The sequence below is a fragment of the Rhipicephalus microplus genome, chromosome 5 (assembly GCF_043290135.1).
Source record: "Rhipicephalus microplus isolate Deutch F79 chromosome 5, USDA_Rmic, whole genome shotgun sequence".
Lineage (NCBI taxonomy): Eukaryota > Metazoa > Arthropoda > Arachnida > Ixodida > Ixodidae > Rhipicephalus > Rhipicephalus microplus.
Genome location: NC_134704.1, coordinates 18779051 through 18803671, shown reverse-complemented (window position 1 = coordinate 18803671; position 24621 = coordinate 18779051). Strand labels below are relative to the sequence as shown.

At 45.2% G+C, this 24621-nt stretch overlaps 1 protein-coding gene across 1 annotated transcript in view; it reads left to right on the top strand.

Annotated features, from left to right (window-relative positions):
* The window catches only part of Tmhs (Tetraspan membrane protein in hair cell stereocilia), a 156043-nt gene extending 143601 nt beyond the window's left edge, over positions 1-12442 (top strand). The window contains exons 2-3 of the mRNA XM_037426060.2: positions 2615-2860; positions 8784-12442. Coding sequence (XP_037281957.2) covers positions 2615-2860; positions 8784-9019 — 482 coding nt within the window. The 3' untranslated portion in view covers positions 9020-12442. The remainder of the gene's footprint in view (positions 1-2614; positions 2861-8783) is intronic.
* The last annotated feature ends 12179 nt before the right edge of the window (positions 12443-24621 follow it).

Genomic DNA, 24621 nt, shown 5'->3' with positions numbered 1-24621 from the left:
CAATAACCGCATATACAAAGCTTTTTTTACACGCCGTGGATATTTGCGACATTTCACACGTATGGACAGCCGACGGTTAATGTAGGTAGCGTATTAGCGGTCTCTCGTATAGCTCATTTCATGGATCCAAGCACGCTAGCCGCACGGTTGCTTCATATTTGCGGTGTTCGCGTGATCAAGAGAATAAAAAAGTTTGCAGTCGCTTATCTCGGCTATGCAAGGACATACGTAGCGTGAGCTACGGAAGGACGGAGCGACAGACAAAGATAGCAAGGGTCGACGGACGGATGGACGGATGAACTAGCGCGCAAGCTGGCGCGAATCATGTGCTAGCTCAGGTCGCGTTACTCCAGGAGCTTCCAGGCCTTCTCTGGCGCCCCAACTGTACCACGTGTGGCATCGCGGCTCCTCGAGCATGCGCAACGCGGCTCTCGATAAGCCAAGCAAAACTGCTCAACCTCGGCCAGTGTAGCATACGCTACAAAAACGGCGTTCGCTTTATATAAAGTGCCCGGTAAAATGGTCTGTCTCACCATCTAATCCGGCGGTACCCCCCATCACTTCCTCTTCACCCCCTACCCGAGAGAGCTGGAAGGCTGCGCTGCTCGGCTGCTCGGCCTTGGAGGGTCAAAGAGCCCTCGTGACCAGGGCACGTGCCGCAGCGGAAGCCACAGGGGTCCCGGACTTGGGACTCCTCCTAGAGTTTATAGAGGGTCGGGCCTTAAGGCCGCCAATACTTCTCTTACTTGTAAATAGTAGAAATAAATGTTTTTCACCACCACCCCCACCGGATGGGTCTCTTCTTGTAGGCGAATGGGGGTCTTTGTGTCTCTTGCCTTCTACGCATGAAGCTACCTGCCCAGCTCCATTTTCACCGCGTACTGTAAACAATCATCTCCGTCAACAACCGCACACTGTTTGCCCTCCTATTGCTGTCTTCCTGTCTACTGCCAACTGGACTCCTGATAACGACGCGATAGATAACTGGCTTTCGCCATGGTCACGCAACTCTGATTAGCAGGCACCTATCAGACTTCGTGCTCACCACGAGTATTTCCGCAATCCTGATGAAGAGCTGCGCGGTGCTTTTCTAAACAAGTGCATTGGTACGTGTGAAATGTCGCATTTTATTAACGCCTAATGAGAAACCGCTGACTTTCTAGACTCCTTCGTTGCCTGTTCCACAAGTTACACCTCAAAAAAAAAAAGTAGCGATCCAAGACCGGGCAGGTATAAGATCAGCGTCTACGTTATATAGCTGTCACAAAGCGTCCACGAGCACGGCCCTGTGAAAAGGAAGCAGTCGACGTTCCATTTCCCCGTCTCAGATATATATTCAGCACACACCCCGTTCCCCGTGGCGTCGGCCAACAATATACACGTCGTTCGCGGCAGTCCGGCGACGTCCCCTTAACAAGCGAACGCCAAATGTCACAGTTCCTCGCTCTTTCTGCTGCGGACGTACGGTTTAAATATAGAGGGAACCATCCGGCCGAACTATACGATTGGACATGTCAGCCATTCAGGAAGCTCGTTAGCCGCAAAATGCGTACGCGCGCCTCAAGTCTAATCCGAGTGCGCTAGCCGAATCGAGGAAGCCGCCGCACGTGCACCACGATCTCTTTCCTGGACCGTCAACTTGTGCCGGCGGCGCTGCGGCGACCGTCCTGTGGACGCTTCATTGTGCGGCGCGGCGCCGGTCGTAATCGCGTCGGGATTTGTCCGGTTCACTGCGCGGCGAGCTGATCCGCCGCCTTTAATGGGCACTCGGCCGAACAAGAGCACCCGGCTGTAAGTTATTACCCAATGATGATTGAGCTTCAAGAGTGGTTATTAACGCACTCTCGCGGCCCGTAATGAATTTACGGCCATAAACACGCGGTGAGAGCTTCACGTAAAAAAACAAAGCGAGAGCACAAAGCGCTCTGATGATTAAAAGTTTTATTCTTGTTTGTAGTGATCTACATATGCAAATTACAGTTCTCTCTTCACGAATGTTTGATTGTTTGAACGCCAGCTGACAGTTACCTTCCTCATAAGACAATAAGTTGGCTGTGCACATTATTTCGGAGAAGCGGCTGGGTAATGCCGTTTGAGACTGTTATCGTAACGCTCCTCTATCTACATATTTGCAACACCTTCGGATAACGCGTTCGATGTTCTAACCACTGAGCTACCACAGCGGCCTAAAAATAACCTATTTGCAACACCTTTACGTCTAAAGGTTGTAATACTGGGTGTGCTGGTGATGGTGCATGGTAAAATTTGTAACGCACAAAAAGGGACACTTATGCAGAAAGTGTAGACAGGATGAGCGCATCGGCCCGTCTTCATTTTCCTCGGTCCGTCTCCTTCTTGGTGCGCTATACAAGTTCCGGCGTGTGCCTGTAGCTAACGCCAAGGAGGGCACAGTTTAAAGCGCATGCCCCAAGGAGACATTTGTAAAATTACGCTGACGTTCGTTTTCAGTCAATTGCGCATTGTCCAGCACCTTGGCGTCAAAGTCCTCACGTAAGCGATCCCTGGTGCAGCGACTGTACTTCATGAACGCTATTCGGTGTCTCTGTGCGGTTTCCATATAAACACTGTTGTGCTTGTTTTCTGAATGCTGCAGCTGTGTGCATGGTGATCGGTGTGCTCACCTTCCCGGCCGGCTGGGACGTGTCCGTGGTGCGCGACGTGTGCGGTCCCGAGGCTGGCGACTACGACCCGGGCCAGTGCGGCATCCGCTGGGCCTACATCCTCGCCGTCATCGGTGTCGCCGACTGCGTCGTCCTGGCGGCGCTCGCCTTCGTACTGGGCACACGATACGTCAAACTGCTGCCCGACCAGTATATCTCCAACGGATCCGTCTACAAGGGTATATGCATGACCGCTGTTGGATAACCTAAGTGTGTGTACACGTTTTGTCCGGGAAGTAGTACAGGACTGATAGGTTCAAAGTTATTGACAATGTCTACACATTGAGCTAATAGTTTTCAAGATATGCCTTTTCTGCATCAAGACAGCGTTCAGAACTGACTTTTCCAGTCACCTAATATTCCCTGAAACGCGGAAACTGGAATTCTATTAAGCTCCTTAGTTACGGCATCTTGAAATGAAACCAGGCGAAGGAAAAGAAATCTGAAGGAGGGTAATCTAGGCTCTAAGGTGGCTAAGGTAGATGCGTTATGCCACGTTTGGTTAGGAAGTACATGGCAGCTGAGGTGGTGTGAATAGGCGCGCTGTCGTTACTTTTTGCCGCTGAAGCGAGTCTTGACCGTTGATTATACCTTGGGTTCCCGAAACAGTTTTCGCCTCTTGTGAAAACTTCGTTTAAACCCGTGGCGTCATCTTCGTGCGCAATTTTGATCTTTTCACGAGTCTGACAGTTTTGCGCACCTAAATTGTTAGTATAAGGGAGAAGATTGTTCTCAATTAGGGAATCTCCCAGATGGGAGTGTTGGCTGGTATGTGCAAATAAACAAAAAACAGCTCACGTTGCACGTACACTCACACCTCATTATAACGAAGTTACACTTCACACAAAGGTTCATTATACCTGAAAATTCGTTATAAAAGCATATTTCTAACACTATAACTATTTCAAGAGTGTTCGTTTACTTCGTTAAAACCAATATTTTGTTGCATGTGGCTTCGTGCCGTCGAAGTTCGAGTGTATACTATCAGCATCGAATGAAAGCGGAACAGCGGCAAGGGTTGGCGATATTGTAGTGCATGCCGTCCAGCCATCACCATTGACACAGCGCGCACATCCTGTTCGGCAGCTGTGCGCATATATGCCTGCCTGTCCATGGTGATGGCTGGACGGCATGCACTACAATATCGCCAACCCTTGCCACTGTTTAGGTTTCGTTTGACGCTGATAGTACATAAGGCTAAGTTTGTAGAAGCGGGAAAATGTAGGGTTTCTACGAGAATGCGCTTTGAACATCAGCATACACGTGTACTATCTGATTTACATCTACCCGTGTTCTTAAGCCTGTTTTATGTTTAACACTGAATTGAAACGTTAGACACGCACCAACGAATGAGCACGCGCGTACGCATGTTTAAAAATAAAATTGGTTTTCCATGCTTACTCACACTACTATATTTATACAATATCGTCACTGTCAATCGCTGATATTCATCCGCCCAGAAACTTGCCAAGGAAGAGCCGAAAAACAGATCGAGGGCAGCATGTCGCCAGCGGCGAAGGGAAACGCTTCACTGCATTAGCTCCTTCGCTGGCAGATAAAAAAGGGCGTGTAAAGTCCCGCGGTGATTCACCCAAAACGTCTGTGAAGCGAAGCGTTTCGAGAACGACCCAAAGACGACGGTCTACGCGACGCGCGCTGTTGGTTCCTGACACCACCGCTGACCGCAAACATGACGTGTTTCCACACGACGGACCATGCTCGTTCGTGTACCACTGCCAACATAAAGATCTTTCCCTTATCTCTTTCGATCTCGTCATCTTTCCTATCGTTTCTGGCTGGGAACTGTCCTGAAGCCCGGCGAAATTAACATTTAACGCCAAAAAAACTAACCGCGCTGGGCAGTCACCGCTAGTAGCCGATAAGAACAACGCATTAGCTGTGGCTAGCCTCGGTAAAGAGTATATATGTGAAATAACTGAGGAACGTCACACCAAGAGTCCGCTCTTTGTGCAACAGTCGAACATCGTGCGCTGGAATTTTCCGTTCCTCCGACAATATACTGCGGGCCCTTACGATTACTTCTGGCGCATTTATTATAAGTGTTGTTTTTTCCACTACTGCAAACCAGAAACACAAGAAAATAGTTCCTGGTCGTTCACTAGAGTATGCTAGCTTACCCCATGCAATCACTGATTCGACTTAATGGCACGCAGCTAATCAAAAAATCGCCACAGGAAACCTGCTGCTATTCAATGAGTCCCCAAAACAACTCACTGTTTCGAAACGAAAAAAGCTGTTTTCTTATCATCGTTGTTTCGCATTCTACAAGCGCAAGTCATGTCCCTTCACCTACTGCACACTGTGATCACCGCTAGCCTAGTGCGAAATCACGCGAAGGTCCCCCCGTATGAATGCATGCAATTCCTGCAAGCCACTCTTGACTACAATGTCACGACAGGCTATCAACGCTGGACAGATGATTTCACAAGACAATGCTTCAATTAATACATAACACAGGCCTTGTACACACATCTAATACACGTATACTCATGAAAAGTATTATATGTCACTAGGGCAAGACTTATCGTAATAAAAAAAGAAGAAAGAAATAAATCAGCTGGCCGCGCCCGACAGACGAGACAGTTAAGGATAGACAATTGTGGGACAGTATGTGAAAACCACGTATCATGCAAATCTCGACTGATATCAATCTTATATTGAAAAATAGAAAGGTTATAGCCTAATGGCTTTAATGTTCATCATCAAGTTCACGTCATGAAATGCGGCCAGAAAACGGGATACGTCAGGGGATAATAACGCGCTGCTTATTTGTATTTCCAAACTCTCTCTCTAGGGATCCTTTAAAGCTAATGTTCATTACTTTTTTTCAAGATGTGCACCACCCAGCACAATGCACTAGTACAATAGAGCACAGATGCCCCGCCGCGGTGGTCTAGTGGCTAAGGTACTCGGCTGCTGACCCGCAGGGCGCGGGTTCGAATCCCGGCTGCGGCGGCTGCATTTCCGATGGAGGCGGAAATGTTGTAGGCCCGTGTACTCAGATTTGGGTGCACGTTAAAGAACCCCAGGTGGTCTAAATTTCCGGAGCCCTCGACTACGGCGTCTCTCATAATCATATAGTGGTTTTGGGACGTTAAACCCCACATATCAATCAATAGAGCACAGATAATCCAGCTCCCGGGCGCATAGAAATTTTAATACACATTCGTTTCCTCTCTGAGATTTTGTGATTGAGTTTAGCTTTTTTTTGTCCTCCTGAAGGTAGAGGACCGAACTTACAGCCGAAAATTAGCAGCAGAGCACAAAGGCGCTTGTTACATCGACGGACAATTCAATACCCACAAGAAAGAGAAATAAATAAACGGAAGAGACAGGGAGGATAACCTAGAAGAACTGGTTTGCTACCCTGTACAGTGGTGAGAAAATAGGGGTCGGAATGAGGATAAAGAGATATAAAATAAATTATTTAAAAACTTCACATGCACACACATGCAGGGCGTTCCGATCACAGTCGTTTGGACAAGCCGGTTGAGCGCAAGAAGCGCAGCAGCACCTTTACAGCCTTCTTCTGCGACATAAAAGTCCTGTCGGTAGCGCAGGATTCTTTGGATTCTTTCTTCAGAAAGAGTCTGGTTGTCCAGTTTACAATTTACATTGTTCTATTGAAATATTAATGTCATAGCTCGCAGCTCTAAACCTGCCTTCGAATAAGCAAGCTGAAATTTCTGCGTGTAGTTCTAATTACCAGGTGCACTGCTGCAAAGTACTTTTTGCACAGGGCTGTGCCATACTCTTCCCTCATTATTTCCTCTGTGACTCAAGTGTGATATAGGGTGGCAAGTTCTGCTATACCAGAGCAGTTGCCTCATGAATAGGTCACGGAATGGAGGTGGAATCATATAGATGAGACCCGTTTTCTTAAATTTAGGTGCACGTTGAAATACCCCAGGTAGTCCGGAGGTTCCCGAGTCCTCTACTATGGCCTCCCTCAAAATTATATCGTAATTTACGGTTGTAAAATGTTATAATTATTTTACTGGTGTTATTAAACATTTTTAATGAGATGACACGCGTTAATTGCACATCGTCATATCGCTTTTTATAGATCGTATGTGTGATCCCGAAGTTTTCGTTATGTGAGCAGCCGCCGCCAGTGAAACTTATTTCAAGCAACCAGTCGTTTTGAAGCGCTGTACAAAACAACCAAACGCGGGCGCAGGTCCCGACCACTTGTCGCACCTACCAGTTACACAGGCGCGCGGTGCTGCACCGACGCGCATAAGCTGTTATTTCTGGCTCATTGAATACCCCTGCGGGGCCGGAGGAGCGACCTGCCCCACAAAACGCAGGGGCGGAGGCATCATCCAACGGTCCATTGTTCGGGAACAGAATGAACTCATCGCGCTATTTGTATCGCCGAACCCGACTCGTATATAGCTCTCATTTCAACGCGCCCTTTTGTCTTCGCACGAGTGACGCCTGTACTGCGCCCTTTGCAGCGTTACTGCCAGCGACGTTCCCCTTGAAGAACAGCAAGGTTTCGTTTGACAAAAGGATTTTGACTGGATATGTCTGATGTGATATCACGGGCGAAGAAAAAAATGAAACGCGATAAATCAAGCGGATGTTAGAGCGTACAATGAGACTTAGCAGCTGATGTGTGAGCCGGAAGAAAAAAAAAGACACGAGGCAAACAAAAACACCTTTCGCTTGAAACATGATAGCTTTACACTCTAAAAAAAGAGCGAGTAAAAAGGGTGTTTCTTTGTCCCACAACAATAATCGTCATCCATATTGCGTTCCATCCTTGCGCTATCGCCCCGCGCCCTGTACATTCCGGTCACGATCGACATGCCCATTATCAGGGTTAAATTGCATTCTCGATAGGAAAGTGGCCAGCGCCAAGTTTTCAAGAAAGAAAACGCGCGCAAGCCTGATGACGATTATTGTTGTGGGACAAAAAGACACCCTTTTTACTCGATGTTTTTTTAGAGTGTATAGTTATTTTTGTTTCATTAAAATTTGCTAGGAAACAAACACAAAAATAGAGGGCACTGGCAAACACACTTATACCGCATGTGATTGTGTTTCCTTGCGCTCAACTCTCAAAGATAAAGGTGCACGATCAAGCTCTTGATGCACATGTTTAACTAAGCTATAGGCTTTAGAAAGTAGGATACACGTCATGCAAGCCTCTTAGTTACGGGCCTATTCAATTTGTTTGCCTTCGTTATATCGACGTCGCCGCACACGTATACTGGTAAAAAAAAATGCTCACCAGTTTTTTTTTTCTCGAATATTTCTCAAATAACTGTGAGGGCATATATAGTGTGAACAGATTTTTCTGGTCGTCACAGCCTGATCATATGGCGTACTGCGTGTGCTTGGACGTGCTTTCATCAATTATTATTTAGCAAATGATTACAGACTGTCATCCGCTTGCTTTGAGTATGTGGCTGAATATGCTCAGTGTATTCTATGTAGCAAAATACGTCCTTCTTTTTACTATTATTATTATTATAATTATTATAACCTATGCAAGAAGAACTATGTCTGTTATCGCACATGTGGTCACTTCGAGAAGACTGCGGGTGTACTTCAGTTGGTAATAGTACGAAGGCATTTATTAGCTTCTTAACATTTTTGTTTATCTTTTCCGTACATCCTTCGCGCTATTCAGACGTTACGTTAACTATGCTCACACACACACGGGGGCATATACCCTACAGGGGCATATACACACATATACACATATACTACGCATATACACATACTACGCATATATACACATATACTACACATATACACATATACTACGGGGGCATATACACACGGGGGCATATGCCCCTACAGCGGTCGGTGTGAACGTGCCACTTGGTATATAAGAACGTCGAGAGAAGTGTTTCCTTTTTTGTGCATTGCTGTAGACTTTTTGTGTTTTCACGCGTAACGTAATAGTGGTCGTTTTATACTTGGTTAATAAGAAACACTGACATAAAACTCGCGCTATTCGTCCAGTTCCCCTTGTAAGACCATTTCTGATTATAGAATCTATTAGCCACTCACCTGGCTACAGTGCACTTCATTCGTCGTCGTTTTTTTCTCGTCTGTCCGACGCAGGGGAGGTGAACAGCGCCTTCATGGCAGACAACCAGTCGACAGCGTCGCGCAAGTCCATGAATCTGCAACCCGTGATGCTGATGCCTCAGCCAGGTGGCGGTCTGGTGCCGTCTCAACACGATGCCGACAGGTTCTCCGAATACTCGCACCGGACGACGCGCTCCAAGGGCGGTCAAAACACCGCCCCAAACTACCGCTCCGAGTACTCCACGTCCATGCACAACTTCCAGCTGTAAAGAGCGTGTGCCTGCTGAGAACGCGCGTCGCGCAGCCATCGTTGGTCACTGCATACAAATGACGCGCGGTGACACGGAGATCACAGAGCTTCAAGTATGAGAAACCAGGCGGCACCATGCAGAGGAATCGTCTAAGTGTATGAAAGCGGTTCACGGTAACTACGCTTAAGAATGCCTGCGCCAATGGGCATATTATTCGGGGTACGAAGCAGCGACCATTACTGGAAGTAAAATGTTCTCCCAGCGGCAAGCCGTGACGTGATAAGTACGTGTGTCTTGTTATTGTGCTGTGCACTTCAGTCCGGCACCCCATCTAAGCATTGATGTTCTGCGCATCTGTCTTCACCACTCACACCTACAAAGAAAAATTGTCCAGTAAAACTAAAATATGAAAGCTTCCTGGAAATTCAATCTGCAATCAGCCGAAGATGGACCCGGCCAGGAAGTGGCGTTATGGCAGCTGCAGCTTCGGCGTCGACGTGCTTGTCGGTGTATGTGGGAAAATGAATGCGTCATGCTACCAGGTCACAACGTACTTGACAATTTCTTATCGGTTTCCGGAAAACCACGCCACTGCCACAGCAAAAATAATGACCCTGCCCTGGTATCAAGATGACAGCACCGGCTTCGGCATCGACGTGTACGTCGCTAACGGCGAAAAGATTTGTACCTCGTTCAATGCACGGTGCCGCAAGCCTCTCTCAACTTTTTTATCTCCCAGCTGTGCCTAGTTTAGTAAAGTTACGTCATTGTCCTGGTAAGCAGCGCGAAGAAAAAAGCTCCGGCGCCGACTTGCGCACACACCGACAGCGACGACATAATTGCTGCGTCATTCGTGTTATCTACCATGGGTCTCCTTCGTTTTCTTCGGCCATTCCTCGCCGTTGGACCGCAAGCCGTGTGTGTGTGTTCTGATTCCTCCCCGCTTCGCTATGCTCCCCAGTGTGTTTGCTGTGTTGCAAAGACTGCAGACCACGAGTGTTTCCGTGCATGTTGTCGGTCCTCCAGGCCTCAGAACTGAAAAGAAAACGAGGTCTGGAGGGGCATGAACTTGTATACTGACTGCCCGTTCCGCACGGTATGTTCGTGTTCTGTTGCTTTTCTTTTTTTCGGTGTTACGGCGTAACGTGAAAAATCAATATCAGATGGCAAAGCAAGAAGGACGGCGCTCGCTCGCAATCCACTTTCCGTTGGATTGGCCCGTGGCGAAGGAAGCCGCTGCCAACAAGGTCACTGTAGAAGCACCGGCTGATGGCACACCTTAATAAAGGTTTCAACTGCGTGTATGAGGGAAAAAATACAGACACGTTAAACAAAAAGAGAACATCCACTCGGAGAAAGTTTAACTTTGTCTGCTTTGACTGCTATATTCCTGTCAGTAAAAAGAGTGTCGCTTCAAGGTGAGTTCATTTCGTATTCATAAGACTCAATCGACTTTGTACTGACAGGTAGACGTAAGGATGCTACGGTCGGAGATGAAGATTTTCAAGCCTTAATTCGCTTTGCATAAAAGCGTGAAATATGACAACGCATTCAATGAGTGCATGTTGCAGCCTTAAATAAAGAAAGAAAAAACGTGGTATTTGTAGGCGTAAAAACGGCCAGAATGTTGCTACAGCATGTCAGCTTCTGGCGTTATGATAACTCCTACTGATCGAAAAGAAATCGGGCCTTTTAGTACCATTTGCGAAATGCTAGAAGAGACATATGAAGGCAAGTATCGGACTACACAAGCATTGTACGCTCGATTACTTGGTGTCCCATATACAATGTTTACTGCGTATAGCTTGGTTTTCTAGCAGTGTCTGTAGCCAAGTCGTTTTTCAGAAGCGGCTACCTTGCAATAAAAAACTATTTTGTGTGTATTTTGCTACCACAACACGTCATTAGTTTTTATAGTGCGCTTGGATATGATTTGTCATTACGTATAGACCTTGTGAGAACAGAATCACGTTGTCTGTACCGGGAAAGCTCAACTACCATGCTTAGACTGGTCATCGATAATGTAAAAAACTGCTCTACTATATTCGTATTTTGCTAAGTGAGTGCATGAATATGTTAGAGCGTTGATAGTGTTGTGGAATTCCCAGAATGATTAAGCATTTAAGAAACACCGACGTCTACATTGTATGGTGCTTTCTTAATCAGTTGTACAGATTCACTGATATTGGCGGGAAAAACCTTACATTCTGTTATGCTTCTTTCGAAGCCACGTAAACTGTCAGGCGTGCTTTATACATGCGAGTCATTTGAAATGAGAGACAGCATATTGATGCTATGTTTATGCATACATATTTATAGCTGTAGGGAAGAAAAGAAAACTTTAACATGACAGAAACTGTCGGATGAGTGTGATCGGGTGCACAAAAATTTGACATAAATCTCACAAATGGTGTACTTAAACACCCTCCATACTGAAGCGGCGCCTCGTGACAAGTTACAACACACTTATTTATTGCAGATGTGAAAACACTTATAAGCACGGCTCTCTGTATAAGTCAAGCGTCTGTTAAGAAAACAAGGTTAAAAACAATTGAGAGTCGGGCGATGTCCACAAATGTATTACTGCATAATAAATCTGCTTCTGCTATTGTGAAATAATTCACGCAACATTCCGTGCAGGAAGGTCACAATGCACCACCAGATTTTTTTTAATGAGACTGTAATGTTGACCTAATTTAGTTCAGTCCTCGCCGGTGTTTGTTTGTTTTTTTGTCCTTTCATATCCACTACTTTTTCTTGTAGGTATGACTGCATATCTTTGTGTATCTGTCCATTGTAAAATATCACATCACATTATTGAACTGAACACTTCATCGTAAAACAGTGATCACAAGCACAAGACCTAGAATAATCTTTGCCAAACGCCAGCAAACAACACAGTGTGTCGTAAGCTGTGAACTGTTGTATCGCACCGCTTTCGTGTCCGTATACATACGTATATACACTAGATAGTGTCTCGTAGTGGCCGGCGTAGCTGCAATGAACTTATTTGGGCCAGGTCGCAAGTCTTCCAAAAGTAGATTGAGCCCGTCGGCGTACGTGTGGGCACAAAATGTGTAAACCAACGTGGCCAAAGAATTGTGTTACGCAGTACATAGACACCACGAGCGTGCTTATTACCTGCTTTTTGTACATGCTGCGAAGACCGTTACATAGAGAGAAAAAAAATCATCTACAACTTCGTATAGCTCAGCAAACAAACACACACACACACCTCAATCATAGCACACGCATTTGGAATCTAAACGGAGAGATGTGTGAGACCAAGAGTATAGTTGTCGATACTCGTACAAGTATATTTTTAGAGAAAATGAGAATTAATACAGTAATGTGAGTGTAGTTGTGCTTTTTTTGTTATTGTATACTAATGTACTTCTGCGCTATAACTCTCGAAATAATAAAGTGTTTTAAAGAATCGGAGTCTGGGATTCTCTGTCTGCACCTCGAGCTGTCCCAAATAAGGAACCAGTGAATCTCAGCCAGCCGCCAGCCAGGGTGAGTTTCTTCCGTTTTTTTTATACTGCGATCAACTATGAAACTTTACACGTCGGGGCTTCTGGGCATAATCTTTCTAGGCTGCTTTTTTTTTCTAAATAGGGGTTTCCGATGTTTCTAAAGCACTGTTTTTAAACCAATGTTTTTAAAGCATGCGTTTTTCAATCAAACAGTTCAAACACACAGATCTTTACTGCCTTTTGAACCCTGGCTGCAGTGGCGTAACTAGAGTTTGGCACACCAGGGCAGTGCTCCCACGCCAAAATTTCTTACGACATCGCATACAAAGCTGATACCCCCTCTCCTTCAATATCAAGGGGGTCCCCCACCCCCGAAAAAAATTTCTGCCTGCCCCCCGGCCTGATTTTCGAAGATGCGAACTACAAAATTTTCGTTAGCCGCACACGGCCGTAAAATTTGAACCATGATATGCATTTAGATTGCAATATCACTTAATTTAGCCACAATGTGAAAAGCATGCACCACTTACTCTGAACTCGTGGAGATGTGAACCTACACATCCTGATATAAACCTAAGCACCAATGGACTTGTTCGGCGACCGACTACCAGTTGTTGGCTGCGAGTTTTTCCGATTGACGAACACGTCGGCAGTAGGTCGGCTGCTCTTAGTAGCCAACTACACCCTTACATATATATCTAATGAAAAGAGAAGTACCTTAATAATAAGAGCATCTGGTTAGCTACGTTACGCTGGCGAGAGGGCAAAGGGAAACGTAAGGATGAGAGAAGAAGAAACAGTGAGCATTTGCCCTTATTGTGTACAGTAAAAGGCTTTCACAATAACTATTCATTTTAAAATGCTTTAGGAACCTAATATTACCGCTCTCGAGTGTCCTAAAACGCTGGCCGGAATGCGAAGTGATGGTGCGATTCAATGCGTGGCAACCAAACGTAGTTTGGTTGCCACGCATAGAATCGCATTGCCACGCATTGAACCAAACGTAGTTTGGTTGCCACGATACAGACATGAGTAGTGAGGTACATGTTATCTGTGGGCGAATGTTATCACTGAGTACACCATATAGTCAGCAACCCGCACCTGGAGTAGCAAGCGAGGCCATGAAGCAGGCTAAGAACATCGGATAATCGTTATGAAATTATTATGTCAAGAGCTGGCGAAACATAAACGAGTTTTCTGAAGGATCCAATTTATAACCATATGTTGCTACATCATTAGCTGAAGCTATGTTCCTACCCACCGGCAGTTATCTTATCAGCCACTTTTCTTTCTTCACATTTACATTACAATTAGGTCTAATAACTTCCTTCACGCTTCCCTTGGCATTATTGTCTGTTATATCTAATTATTATTGTGTCAAAACACGAAAAAACGAGCCCTTAAATATACACGTCTTTCCCTTATATATATATATATATATATATATATATATATATATATATATATATATATATATATATATATATATATATATATATATATATATATATATATATATACGTGTACAGTATGGTAATATCCTAAATATTACCGTACTGTAGAGCTGCACTGGTTCCAGAAGTGAAGTTCATACATGTAGCTGTTACATAATCGAGCATGAATTAACATGGCACAGTTTACGCGAATCGGAGAATTTCGAAAGTAAATGTACCAAGCCTCGTGTTCCCTTCTCTCATAAAAAGAAAAAAGACAAGATACGCTTGCTATATCAAAACTAAATCTCAGAGTCTGTTCAAAATCCCCCTTGTTTTTGTTTTACCCAAAAAGCCACCGAAGTATACAATGATTTATTTACTTTTAATACCCATGTCGCCTGAGTTTGAGATTATCATGGTGATTATTTACAAACATAAAGTTATAAATAGAATATCCCAGACAGCAGCATCGAAACAGCCAGACTACTAAAACGACGGCGTCGCTGTAAAAGAAGACAGAACTTTCAATGCTAAGCATAAAACGATCCATTTTTTTTTTTCATTCTACACAAAGTTAAACACAGGAAGCATTGCCTAAAAGACTGTGGCAAAGTTTTCTATTGCAGAAGTAAAATGTGGGAAGCATCCACTCGGAAGCATACTCGATTCCTGAGTTCTTCGAGGAAAGAATGAAATCGCGAATGTATTGATAGGACACTGGCAGGACCTTACTATATTGAAATCATGCTCTTTCTTTTGACTGTTAATGAAGTTCGAAGTACTCGTCCTTATCGATTCCCATTTTACCACTCTAGACGTTGTGTTAATGTTTTAACCAGAGTTTTCTGCGAGAGGGCGGAAACGTCCATTTCACATTTGTTTCTTATTTGTGAACATCTGAGTTTATATTCCTATATTCCCACGATGGAGCTTACAGCACTTTTCTAGACACGTTCTAACCTACGTTCAAGAACAATCCCGAAGGGGCCTCGCGCTGCGCGTATGAATTTTAACACACACACTTAATATTAGGAAGATGCCAGGTTTCCTTCAATGTTTTTGGTGCATACTTGAAGATTCCGAGAAAGAGGGCGAGACGCTTTAGCGCATGCTCAGAGTCAATGTCAAATGCCCAGTCGAATGTCGCAGATAAAGTGACGTCCAGCGCATTGCACTAAACATTACATCAGAAATATGAAACACGCATCATTTCGGGAGCTCATACTGAAAGCAGGCCTACTATCGTGCCACGACCAGCTATGTTCAATTTGTACAAGTCAATGCACACCGTAAAACCTGCTGGAATTCGCAAAGACCGAAATGACAAAGTTATGTTGGTCTTGACAAGATGCAATATAATCCGACATGACTGTTAATTAGCCATCTACACAGGTTGTGGGGTCTGGGGGTTGTAATCGCCACCACACTGTTGGAGTGAACGGGCACAGCAGACGCGGTCGGTACAAACCAAAAACAACATACCTTTATTTAACTAACTTAGAACGACGATATCGTCCGCCAAATCAATACATCAATCGTTATCAACACGCTAGGACATCCTTACCCAATATTACCATACACTCCATGACAAACACAATACCATGACAAACACAATAAAGGCCAAACCTCATAAACGCGAAAATGCACGTGACATGCAGCGACGAGCGATGCTATGAGAAACGAAACAGGGCGTTCGCGCGACGTGTCACGTGGTAGTTTTCGCGCGATCGCTCGGTCATCCAGATTTGGAAACCGTCGCCCATCGCCTGGAAGTGCTGTGCTCAAAGCACCGGAACAGGATCTACGTGAATGACGTACTGCCGGTTCTCTTCATGTGCCGCGAAATCGCCACCTCCTCACGCTCACCCCTCCACCCGAGTCACGCATGCACAACGAAGAAATAACGTGATGCTTATGCACGTGCACATAAAAAAGTGCTGCAAGGCAATAATAAACGCTTTCCGTTCCATTACACAGCAATATATCATTTTTAAATTGCATACCGATCACTACGCGGTTTCCTTGGTACAAGTATAGCCGGCCTCATGCAAGCAACGGTGGAATTCGCTCGCCGAAGCCGTCGCGTAAATATGGTTTGCCAGCGCTAGTGACTGTTTCCGCGAAGGCAATCTACGTCGCGTCGTTCGTCGCTGTCGCGAGCATTTCCGTGGTTATGAGGTTTGGCCTTAACATACCAAAGGCGACGTCACCAAAGCTTGACTAACCACGAGGGCCCCCGGCGCGCAGCCCGCGGTGCCACGCACTGGGGACCCACGCTAGAGACAACCGTTCGCGGCAACCGCCACGCACAGAATAGACTCGCTCAACTCTCGCCCGCCACCAAGGCTTGCCTTCTGCCAGTGGTCACCGCCGGCGCTACACCATGATGATGATAGTGGTGATCAACGTGAACCTAACGTCACTTATACAGCCCGGTGGTTGTAACCCGAAATGCGGCTTTTGGGCAAGACAAGTGCTCCACGCAGCGTGAACAGCTTTACAGGGGGTGCCAACACCCTTGCAAGGTGGAGTCGTCGTCGATCCTCCAAGCTCCACCCAAGAAGTGCTTGGTTGGCCGCGATCAAAGCTCAGCCAGCTGCACTCCTTTTCAAGATGGCTGAAAACGTTTGTAAAGGTTTGTGACAGTATGCTCCTGGCTAGAACAGCATCCGGCTTATCTTCCAATGCTAAACTCTAGGCGCCTATAGACAACAAAATGTCGGTGACCTAAAGTTAGCTTCTTCAAAGTGCCACTATTAAACATTAGGCTCCCCGGTGATTTTACTGCGGCTGAATGCAGCGCGTGGATGAGCGCATAGTAAAATGGCATACACTAGGACATGTGACAGCGCCCTCTCTATGTCACTGACAAAATTTTACACTGACAAATGATTCACTGCACAAAATATCACGCTTCATCGCATTACAGTCGGCCCTTACACACCAACTATTGAGCAAAGCTAACTTCAAAACGCTTGCATCCCCCCCTAATGCGTAATCATTTTATTAGTGATCGTACGAACCAAGGAGGTTTAGTACGAACACGGAAGTTGTGTTGTCCAGAACGGGTTGATGCGCTTTGTCATGAAATAGTGCCCCTAGTCATCTCTTGATACACTTCACTGCATTAACTACGCTTCACCGCACGACATTGTGTTTGCTTTTTTGCGTAACAGCGCTGTCATGCGGCAAAGTTACTTTATATATTCGGTAGATCTCGCGTATTTTGGGAGTCGGTGTTTTGCAAAGCATGCGCATGCAAACTGTGTTGTATTTTTTTATTGAGCGAAACGTTAAGAAGTTGCACTAAAGATATGAACTACTACAGACTCAGATATACGTTAAACAGTTGGATATCTTTTGTATCACCAGTTGTTTACTGTTGCGTAACGATGTCAATAGTAATATGAATATTAGCAGCACAGGAAACGGTAAGGTGATATAAAACGCTGCTGCTCGCGAGGATCATAGCCATGGACACTGCCACATGAACAAACTCAAGTGGATAACACCTAACTACAACTGATGCTTACCCGACCTGACAGCTCTATCGCAGCAGTATATATGTAATGTTTACAAAAATGGAAAGTCAGCACTGCAACCACAATTGACAATTGAAGAACATTAGGGTCTATTTGAAAGATAGTTCCGAGGCTTGGCATGGCTCTGAGGTAGAATACTTGATTTGCACGTAGAATGCTAGAGTTCTATTCCTGCTGGGACAATAACATTTATTATTTTCATTCGTCCAGTCGACGCTGTCGATGTCCGCTTTTTCTTAATGAACGAGCGTTATAATTACCAATTTGTGTACTTGCCGTTCTTCTTGATGACTATGATGATGGCCTAAAAGCACGGCTCACACCCACTCGGGGGGAACGGCCAAGACATAAACTGGAAAACTTCGGCACATACTCAGCCCCACCTGGTATGTGGCACTGTTTTTTTTTTTGGGGGGGAAAGTGTTTGACGACGTTCGCGACGAGATTGTGACATTATTCATGTCATGACCAGCGAATCGTATTCGTCAAACCATTTTACCGTCCCATATTAACTTTGGTTTACTCCAAGTAAAGGAGTGACCATGAGAGCCCCGAGACGTAAACAGACAGACAGACAGACAGACAGACAGACAGACAGACAGACAGACAGACAGACAGACAGACAGACAGACAGACAGACAGACAGACAGACAGACAGACAGACAGACAGACAGACAGACAGACAGACAGACAGACAGACAGACAGACAGACAGACAGACAGACAGACAGACAGACAGACAGACAGACAGACAGACAGACAGACAGACAGACAGACAGACAGACAGACAGACAGACAGACAGACAGACAGACAGACAGACAGACAGACAGACAGACAGACAGACAGACAGACAGACAGACAGACAGACAGACAGACAGACAGACAGACAGACAGACAGATAGATAGATAGATAGATAGATAGATAGATAGATAGATAGATAGATAGATAGATAGATAGATAGATAGATAGATAGATAGATAGATAGATAGATAGATAGATAGATAGATAGATAGATAGATAGATAGATAGACAGACAGACAGACAGACAGACAGACAGACAGACAGACAGACAGACAGACAGACAGACAGACAGACAGACAGACAGACAGACAGACAGACAGACAGACAGACAGATAGATAGACAGATAGATAGATAGATAGATAGATAGATAGATAGATAGATAGATAGATAGATAGATAGATAGATAGATAGATAGATAGATAGATAGATAGATAGATAGATAGATAGATAGATAGATAGATACTCAAATGGCTTATAATACGTAAAGAAACGCATCGAATTTAAACAAAAACGCAAACACATACGCAAGTGAGATCTTAACGTTGGTACAATGGGAGCATGCAAGAATGCAGCGGTGAGTCAAGATCTGTGACAGAATTGCACGTGCTCGTTAATTGTTGGCTTTTAAAACGCGAAACAAGAATTTAAAATTTCGATGTAAAAACAACGAAAATATACTGACACAGACGGAAGAAGAGACGACAAGGCGCCTTCTCGTCTTTCGTTCTAATTAGTATAATTACTATAATTTAAATTAGTATAATTGCTAGCATAGCAATAATACTAAGCTTGTTAACATCCCTGCCTTTCCTGTTTCTACTCTTTCATCCTAATTTATATGCGCAAGAATTTTTTTTTAGCCGGATTACATGGAAACGCTTCTGCAGTGCCTATTTCTTTGTAATAAAATAACACAGAAACGTGCAAGATCTTAAATTGTACTTGACTGGGTCATATTTATAATTTCAAGCTCTCAGCCACGCATCAAACGAGCATCGTTGCTAGAAAATGAGCATTTGAAGTCTCCGAACAGCACCTGGAAAAGGCGCTGCTCCGAATTATACTGCATGTTCTGCCATCTCTGGAGCAGGAGCGAAACGGCAAACGGAACCTCTTCGATTGGTGAGCTGCGCTTTATGTGCCAGTCTCGGAGCTTCGCTTAGCTTTGCCACGCCGCCGCTAGGATCGCTAGTCTATGAATCAATTTCTGTCAACGCGCTTAGATGGCGCCACTGTTCTTTTTACGCGTGAACTGATCGTGAGCGAGGGCAGCCAGGATTGGCGGCTGGGCAACATGCATCCATGCTGGGCACGGAGGAAGGAAAAAGGTTCCTCCGTGATGCTGGGTCAGGACGACCGCACTCCTATTTTGCTTTTATTATCGTTTATTTTGTCCCCTACTCCCGAGCTCACGAGTGACGTAAAATGCGCTGAGGTGGGATGGTCTCTTTCACTCGTATTCACGAAAGAAATGTATTACGCAAAGACTATTCGCAAGAGTTAAATTGAGGCCATCGTAATGAAGCAAATGTTCTTACCGAATACATTGAGAGAATGACAAACGGAGCTTGGGAGCGAAAGGATTTCCGCGCTTGTGAAATTGTCAAATTACAAAGTAAAAAAAAAATACTTCCACTCTTTTTCTTTTTTTTTTTAGTCCTGACATGTAGACTATATGACTGCGATCTCTTTAAGGAGATCATTTCGCCAGGGAGTCGTGGGAACCAAAAGAAGTTAGCGCGTTTCCTTGAAAAGAGTCGTACGCAAATAACGTCAGGTCTTCGAAAAAAAGAGTACCACATGCCCCCCCCCCCCCCCCTCCTCCTCCTCCATTTGCTCCGTTTTGCGTGGCACATTACCGAGGTTAACGATTTCCTTCCAACAGTAAACGTTGGCACGCGAATGCATGTGGCGTGATGTTCTCTGCACTAAAGAACGATCAAACAACAACCAGCCACGTAAAATGCATCGGAGTAATTGTGTTATGTAATAAAGTAATGCTTGCATTTCCAACACGGCAAAAGCCAAAGAAAGCTTTGTAAAACGTCAAATATTTAGCTACGAATAAACTAAAATGACACTAAAGGATGTATCCCAGCAACAATAAAATGTGACAGCGTGCTTATAATAAATACAGTGCCTTATACGACTGATCGCCGACAAGATCATGATCTAGAGAGCATCAATTATTGAAAAACCACGCATACAAATAAGAAAAATTAGCTCGTTATTTCAGACAAAGAGTGTCTTGGATACAGGGGCAAAAGGCAGACGTGCTCTGCCTGACGGAATCATAACACCTGAAAGCACACTCATAGTAGAGAAAAACAGAAGTAACATTATAAATTGTTAATGCAAGAAAACGTAGTTTCATGCAATGTGAACAAAACGCATATGGTTTTACAATAATAAAGAAAAGTGGCGAAGCAACAAATAACGAGACCTAATGAGCATACACCTGCTGCATACACAACGTCTTGTGGGCAGGAAAGAAGAGAATTAAGCTCCAGCATTCTTTATTTCTTTTTTTATTTGAAAGAGTACGGTGACAGTAATTTCTGCATAATTTCTATGGCCTGTGTATGTCTGTTTGAAAAAAAAATTTTGAATTAAGTATGCTAGCACTTGGGTTTCATAGGTGGCTCACGCAAAAGAAATTCTGTGATGGTCATGCCTTAAATTATAAGGCACTGTCAGTGGTGAAAGTGCCTTTTTACTTTTTGGATCATACTTTGGAGCAGGAAAAGTACTGCTTTGGAGCGGCCATAAGTGTTTTTGGAGCAGAAAAAAAAAAGCTAGTTTAGAGTAGCTATTGGTTTTTTAAAAGTAGATATTAGATTTGCCTTACATTAATTGGCGTTCAGAGCATTGCCGAAGCATCTCGTAAATATTAATGCTTAATAAATACATTAATTAGACAACAATCAATGTAAATTTTCTGTAGCAAGCAATGTCAAGTTGACAAAATGTGCTGTGAATTGAGCTACAATTTAAAATACAAGTATTTATGGTAGAAATTAAAGCTACCTGGAAAAGCTGAGCGCCACAATTTTGAAGTAACCACTGCCCCATATAACTGTTACCGAATAAGCAGCAAACAATTGGTATGAGATACAAGCAATCCTGCTCATTTTTCATATTTCACCACACTAGCCTGCAAGTCGAGCTGAGAAAAAAAAAACACACAGCCAAACGAGCTATATGCTTTATATGTCAGTTCTTGTCACGCAAATGAGATCAGAGCCAATAATACAACACAACTAGTAGCACACTGGGATATGATAATACGCATGGTCTTTTCAGTTGCTTGAGGACTTATGCGCCAGTTACACAGTAAAAGTTCGTCATCCTGATTCTCTCATTGTCATTTCGGAGTAGTTTTGCAGCAATTACTAACAAAAATTACTGTTTGCAGCAGCAAGGAGCCGCAATTCTCTTTTGGAGCAGTTTGGAGCAATCGAAGCACCCCTTCCATTACTGCACTGTGCTACTAGACTGTTGTTCAAATTACTTTTAATTATAATACGCATCTTACCGGCACCCCTAGCTTTGCGGACCACACTTCCATACAATCGCCAGCCTTAACGAAATCTTTAGGCCATAATATAATTCGCTCGAAAAGGGTGTCCTGGATTTCAACTTTTTCGGTTGTGCTGAAACATGGACGGAGCATGATTCGAAGCTGATCATCGTGATATAGCGTGAATATAGAGCGAGCTTTCATTCCCTAAAGGCAAAGAGCTCGGCCTGAGTGATAGTGGACTCTAGCGTCAAGGTGAAACACTGTGAAGTTTATTGCGCACTATTAACAGCAGTTTAGGTGTATACAACTGCACCACGGAACTAAATGATTTCAGCGCGACGTACAAGCAAGAGAGCATAGGTACTATGTCACATATGCCATTGCGATGCTATCAAATATCACCAGTGATTGAAAGAAATATAAAAGGTAACACAAAAAATTAATGACATCTTCACAAAGGGAACTCTAACGGGATGCGAAGCAGCAGCGTTGCGAACGGGTGGTGTGACGGGTTGAACGGCGCTAACGCGGGTGCTGCGGTGAGTGCTGGAAGATTCATCTGAAACGATGGCTGGCGTAGGTCTTGTTAGTGTACGTCATGCGCGCATCAGGTTTACTGTGCGTGAACCGACGAGTCGGTGGTGTAGCGAGTGGCGGTCGCGGCAGGTATTGCGGGCGAACTGACGAAGCGGCCGCTCCGGGCGCCAAGGCGAGCATGTTGCAGGCGAGAGAGAGTGACGTCAACACACCTCAGCGGTGTGACTTAGGGCCGGTTCACGTTAGCGGCAAGCATGCCTCGCCGTTTGACGTTAGACGTCCTCAGGCAGCCGTGCGTCGCTGTTCGCTTCGCGCACGTCTGCCGTTTTTCGCCGTTGGAAAAATGGATCCGAGACCCATTTTGGTGCCGTTTGCAGTTGCCGGAGAGTTGTTCAGCCAATCAGCGTCGGAGGAGCGACATGGCTAAGCCGTGTCGTCTGCTTTCGCCTCTCCGCATTGCATGCGCCTGCCACGGAACACTTTGAGTTGCATGCTTCTTGCTCAGCGGTTTTCACGATATGTCGTACGTGTTGTTCCTGGACTGCGTTCCAGCAGCGAATAGAGCATTTTCGCCTGCCCGGTATTTAAAAAAGCGCACAGCCATTCAAAACGACGTCCGCAAAGCAGGCGTTTGAACAAGTGGAACTAGCTATCCAGCGTAAGCAACAACAAGCAAACGTGTAATGCCCTCCGAGATTCGGAAAGGCCTGCTTAGGCCTAGAACATCAATTATTTGAGTATGGTTCTCAAAAACGGGGCCGAATCGATTCGAGTACTGTGTTGTCGAAGCTAAAGGACATAAGTACGAGCTTTAGAGCGCACGGCGGCCGTTTGATAGATTCGAGGCGGACAACTGCATTCGGAAGGGCAGCCATGTTTGTCGGAGGAGCTTGCCGTGCTATTTCAACAGCTCTCCTGCGGGCGGCGTCGGCCGCTGATCTACGGCCCTGTGCCGTGACGGCAGGCTTGTAGCGCAAGAACAAAAAGACGACCCAGAGACAAGACGGACACGAAAGACACGAGCGCCGCAAGCGTGAACTGGCCCTTACTTGGCACCGCGCCAACACCTGCGGCACGCGCTGCGCGTTGTACGGAGGGACATCGTACACAAGCTAGCCAAACAGCTGCCTCGCATCTAAAAAAATCACACCATCTTTCACCAAAGAGAACCATGTGTAGACGCGAAGCAGAGGGCGCTAACGCTTACACTGACGGTGGCACTGATGCTGGCACTCACCACGCCATTACGCAGGAAAGAAACCTGGGGAGACGCAAAGCACGCTGTGATGGACTGGAGTTCCCTAATTGAACATGCCAATCACTGCTAATGAGTAATGAGAGACAGAATGTTCCAATTGGACACAGAGACTCGCGGCCAGCGTTTACTTAACGCGCAAGCTGCGGATTCTTGTTGTTCAACAACGAACAGGAGAAAACTTCCACCGGCACTACCTTGGCGGTCACGATCTAGTGCCTGTATATAAGATGTGGCCGGTGAACGGTTGTTAAGCACGAGCAGTTTTTTTTTTTTAGAAGCAAAACTTTTGCTCGTCCCTCGTAGCCGTTATAGTATGTAACGAGTATAACATTTTGACCTCCAAGGTGGTGCCGGTGAGAGATTTCTTTGGTGCGTTGTTGAACAATAAAAAATAGTGCTCAATGTACATGCCAATGGCTGCTAATGGGGAATGAGAGACAGGCGCATTCGGCTTTTAGTTAACGCGCACGCTGCGATCCTCATTAGCAGCCACTGGCATGTACATTGAGCACTATCTGACAAGAAAGGGTTGCTACGTTATACTCGCTGGGTGTAACTTCCTTAGTTTTAGAAAGGTTTAGCGAGCGTTGAGCCGCATTGCTATGAATACAATGAACTAGTATACGCCATGAATGAAATCGAGGTGCATGGTTAAAGGTGGGAAGTAGATACGAAGCGCAAGCCCTAAGAAAGTGTGCGTGTGCCACCTATCGTTTAGTCCTTGGAATGTCCGCTGGATGGCGATGCTTCTATATGGGGAATATATGATGAAAAGATGTGAGATGGTGGTACTTGGAGCGTTGAATAGATTGACGAACGGACACACAGACAGATGCATGGATGGATGCATGAACGGACGCAGGGGCGGATGCATGGACGAACGCAGGGACGGACGCACGAACAGACGCACGCACGAATAGGCGGATGGACGCATGGACGGTCACACAGACAGACGCATGGACGGACGGAGGCAAGAACGAATGGACGGACGAATGCTTCGCCCGATCTCCATCATTCACTCCGTGGATATGCTGCCAATCTTTTT